Raw genomic sequence first — 4318 nt, forward strand, 5'->3', positions numbered from 1 at the left:
TTACTCCATTTGAACTAAGTAATGTACATTTGATCCTTACAAAGAAGCTTTGTTAACATCATAGGACATGATATGTGGCCATCATTGTTCATGATGTACTTTGTAACCTTGCTATTGAATTGTGGCAACATTAGGCATGTGTGTGCGCACGCACGCACGCATGCACACACACACAGAGATTGTGCGTGTGTGCGTGTGTATAAGCCAGCTACATAGACACTTTCTACACAATAAAACTTCTTCTTTTTAAGGAGCAATGTGCATATGTTACACAATGAATTTAGAATAAGACACTCATATACAAAGGCAAACATTTATTATTTAGGAATTTTATTACACTTCAATCATGAAGCCATTACAAGATTGTGCAAAGATCCAATGTGCTTGTTTTGCATTATGGATCTTGGTTGGTCTTGTCTATTTCTCGGACTTAATTACAAATGCCGACCCTCTAGTATAATTTAAGGAGGCAAAATGGTGATTTCTCCTTTGAGCACTTTTCCACATGGAGATGTTACAAAATCATGATGTAGGAATCAAACAATCATCAAGAAAGTATGTGGTGTAAAGCATTGAACTTCACAATGCTAGTAGAAGAAGATCATGAAGAATCCCAAAAGTATAATGAGACCTACAAAAATTATGTGGCAAATAACATTAGGCAAGATCTTAAACTTTAGTTCTAAGGATCTTTTTGTTGGTAAAGAAATGTAAGAACTTTTGTGGCAAGAGATCATGCTTACCAAGAGTGCAGGATGTTGTAAAAGGAACTTGATTAATAGTCGATCCACCACTTTCTACATTGCATAATGCAAAAAATAGTTATAAACTTGACATAAAAAAATATTACTATAATATAAACATATCATTAATCAAATACATTTTAGGAAAACAATGAATGATAATTTATTGTGCAATACAAATTTTGCAACAAACATAGGAATAAGAGAGAAAATGATGCTCAAACCTATATTAGATAAATGGCAATGTATGTTTAATGCTATCTAAAAACCTAGGTTCAATGTTAGGTAAAGCTCATAGTTCAAGAAAAGACCTTCATATGGAAGTGTGAAATTCCTGGCCCCTACAGGCATTTCAATTATAGAAATAATTATAGCTAATAATCTTGAGACCATGTTAGCTATAATTTTCTTTGTAACTCTTATCAATGTGGAAAATGAAGAAAATGAAAACCATGACTTTAGTAGGGAAAGGCCCATAGTTTAGAATTGTGTTGCATGCTTAGTTTAGTTGTGATCAATCTATGTGATACATGAGTAGATTATAGTGGGTGGGGAGAGAGAGAGAATTTTCTAGAATTTTATGTAAAAAAAAAAGAGCTTATTTGGAGTGAAGAGGTGGCTAAAAATGAGGTCACAAATGGAGTTTGTGTTAGATGAATGGCAATTTCTAGATGTGGCTAAGGTTCTGGGCAGTGCTTACTCATCATAGATGTAAACATTCTATTGTGCAATGTTACCACATTACCAAAAAAACTAAACTCTCATAGTTGAGCAAGGATGTCATAAACCCGTTTTAAGCATTTGACATGAGATTGTCCAAAAGAAGCACACACAATAAGAAAGAAGCTTCTATGTAGTGAGAGCTACAAACTAGAACATGTACAAAGATAACAATATGCAACATTTAAGCTTTGCAAAACATGTAGGTTATTTTTGAAATAATACTGAAGTGGGTGGATTAGGAGCTAGGGTTAAACTTAAGAAATAAGACTTTTGATTAAGTCAAAGGAAAATAAGTGCACATACAAACCCTCAAACAAGGCATTTTAGTTGTCATGTTGGCAAAGGATCAACTTACAAATGAGGATGTGATTAATATTGAATTTTTAAACTAGATGTTTTTTCACATGTAGTGGTGGAAGCATGATGAGCTTGTTGAGATTTTGTCAAGGAATTTTCATGTTTTTTTTTTTCCGAATGTTGTAAGGAAGCATAATGCATATTGTATGCATGTGGGTCCATCCCCCATTATCACAAGAAGTAGAGACCCGATATCAAGCTTGTTGAAAGTGGGTATGAGGAATGTAAATGCCGTGGGTGCATGTGAATCTTGTTGCCCATTGCAAAAAGAAATGAGAGACCCCATCTTAAACTCATTGTAGTTGGGGATGGGGAATGTAGTTGTGTGTACATGTAGACCCGATTTCCCTAGTGCTAGAAGCTAGGGTAGAGGGGGTGGCTTCCTTCTAGTCCTTGACTCTAGTAGGTTTGGAGTGGGAGCCTTTGGGGGGACTAGAATAGCTAATTCTCAATTTTGTAAATGTGAATTGTTGGGATGATATGATTAGGGATATGGTTCTATTGTTAGGCTAGAATTGCTCATTGTCAATTTTGTAAATGTGAATTGTTGGGATAATATGGTTTGGGGTATGGCTATGTTGTTAGACTAGAACTACTAAATTGTTAGTTTTGTAAATGTGAGCAATGTCATCCGCTAAATTACTTGTATTAGTGGAGAGTGCGATCCACAAAATGAAGTCTAGTAATTGGGGACAATGTGAGCTAGTTTTATAACGTCCATGGCGCTATAGAATGTGAAGATGGGAGATGGGATTTACCTTCGGCTTGTTGGCAGACGTAGCAGGAGGGGCGCTGGCCATTGGGGGTGGAGGGGGAGCCGGGGTTGAATTGGAGGGCGATGCCGAAGGACCAGGAGGAGGAGGGGCTCTGGATGTTGCCAATTTGGTAGATGCTGGAGTAAGAGGAGCACTGGAGGAGGGGGAGGTCGATCTCGTAGGGGGCGGTCTGCAGGACGCCGCCGGACAGGACGCAGCAGGAGTCGGTGGCGGAGCCGGCGAGCTGGGTGGCGCCAGGGCAGCCATAGAGGGCGTCACAGATCTGCTGGCCGGAGGCGGAGGTGTCGCAGCTGCTCTTCTCGTAGAGGGAGGAGGTGGAGCTGCAGCCCAGGAGGGCCACCGTGTCGTAGGCGGCGAAGGAGAAGGGGGAGCCCACCGGCAGGCCGAAGGAGCCACTGAGCTGCATCTGGCCACACGTCGACATGTGCGGGTCGCTCACGATCATGATGTTGTTGGTGTAGTCGATGGTCTGCACCACGTACGTCCCCGTCGGCGTGTAGAACAGCAGCTTTGTCCCCCGGCTGCTGCAGTTGACGTAGGGCTGGAACAGCGGGCTCCCGCACGTGCCTCCCGACCCGAAGGGGTAGTTGAGTTCTATCCCCGCGCAGACCGGCTCGCACGTCCATGCCCTCACCCCTGTTAATATCACCCCTCTCATCATCTGCACCACCATCACCACCATCACCATAATCCTCATATTCCTGCTGCTGCTGCAATATTCCGCCGACGTCGGCATTATCCCAATTCTGCTACACACACACACACACACAGACTAGAGAGAGAGACAGAGAGCCCGCTTCACAGTACCAATATCCCACCCTTAATCCGCCGCCTCAGTTCATCCCTACCCTTTCCACCTCCACACTCCTGAGCTTCCACCCTCTTCTTTACCCAAGCTTTTAAAAACCTTTACCTATCAGCACACTGTAATATCTCCACACAAGCTAGCTCTTACTGATCTCTCTCAATCTCCACCGATCTATCAATTAAACTCTGTTTCTCTACACAAGCTTGCACAGATCTCTACCAATCTCTACCGTTTCTCTACACACTTATTCTGATCCCTCAATTCCCTACACAACCTTGCTCTGATCTCTCAATCCCCAAGTGGGTTCTATACACAGGCAGACACTGATATCTCAATCTCCATCAGCCTCTCCCCACACACACTCTCTTTTATTTACGCAGCCTACAAACACTCTCTTCTTCTTCTCCCAATTCTCAATCTTCCTGGATTTTCATGTTTCACCGCACTCCAGCTCATCTAAGTAGACCCTCATTATTGTCACTCAGCCACCTCTCTCTCTCTCTCTCTCTCTCTTGGATCACAAGCTGCAAGTTGTGTCTATATACAGCGTCGATCTCAGGCACGGAACTTGGAAGGATGCTGTCCAGCCAATTACACGAAGAACTAGAATACAAGCTACAAAAGTAGAAGGAGATGATCATGAAAAGATGCCTAACAAAGAAGAGGTTGAGATAGAGAGAATTGGTAGAGACGGATAATAAGAAGCGACTGTTTGCATTAAAAGGGAGACTATAAACAATGAAAAGGCCAAAAGGCATAACAATTGAGAGAGAGAGAGAGAGAGAGAGAGAGAGAGAGTGTGTGTGTGTGTGTTGGGGAGGTTGGTGGGACGGTGCGTGGTCGAGTTTTATTTATTCGTGGGCGATAGCATTTCTCCAGGGCCATAACGATGAACGTGGCAAAGCAAAAGG

General features: G+C 42.3%; 1 protein-coding gene across 1 annotated transcript; it reads right to left on the reverse strand.

Moving 5' to 3' along the window:
- Nucleotides 1-299: 299 nt before the first annotated feature.
- On the reverse strand, nucleotides 300-4104 carry LOC148034590 (uncharacterized). Its single transcript, XM_087679542.1, has 3 exons — nucleotides 2582-4104; nucleotides 744-797; nucleotides 300-631 (listed from the first exon to the last, which is right to left on the reverse strand). Exons 1-3 carry the CDS (start codon nucleotides 3333-3335, stop codon nucleotides 588-590), a joined length of 852 nt encoding a protein of 283 aa, XP_087535668.1. The 5' UTR covers nucleotides 3336-4104; the 3' UTR covers nucleotides 300-587.
- Nucleotides 4105-4318: the final 214 nt, after the last annotated feature.

The sequence above is a fragment of the Lygodium microphyllum genome, chromosome 6 (assembly GCF_053477565.2).
Source record: "Lygodium microphyllum isolate KBCC chromosome 6, Lygodium_microphyllum_v1.1.10, whole genome shotgun sequence".
NCBI lineage: Eukaryota > Viridiplantae > Streptophyta > Polypodiopsida > Schizaeales > Lygodiaceae > Lygodium > Lygodium microphyllum.

What these genes read in the sequence shown, in the direction of transcription:
- LOC148034590 (XM_087679542.1), bottom strand. Translation starts at nt 3,335, where the DNA reads ATGCCGACGTCGGCGGAATATTGCAGCAGCAGCAGGAATATGAGGATT. An exon ending in CGTCTGCCAACAAGCCGAAG is followed by an intron (nt 798 to 2,581) that starts GTAAATCCCATC and finishes TATGCAATGTAG; the next exon opens with AAAGTGGTGGATCGACTATT. An exon ending in TACAACATCCTGCACTCTTG is followed by an intron (nt 632 to 743) that starts GTAAGCATGATC and finishes TAATTTTTGTAG; the next exon opens with GTCTCATTATACTTTTGGGA.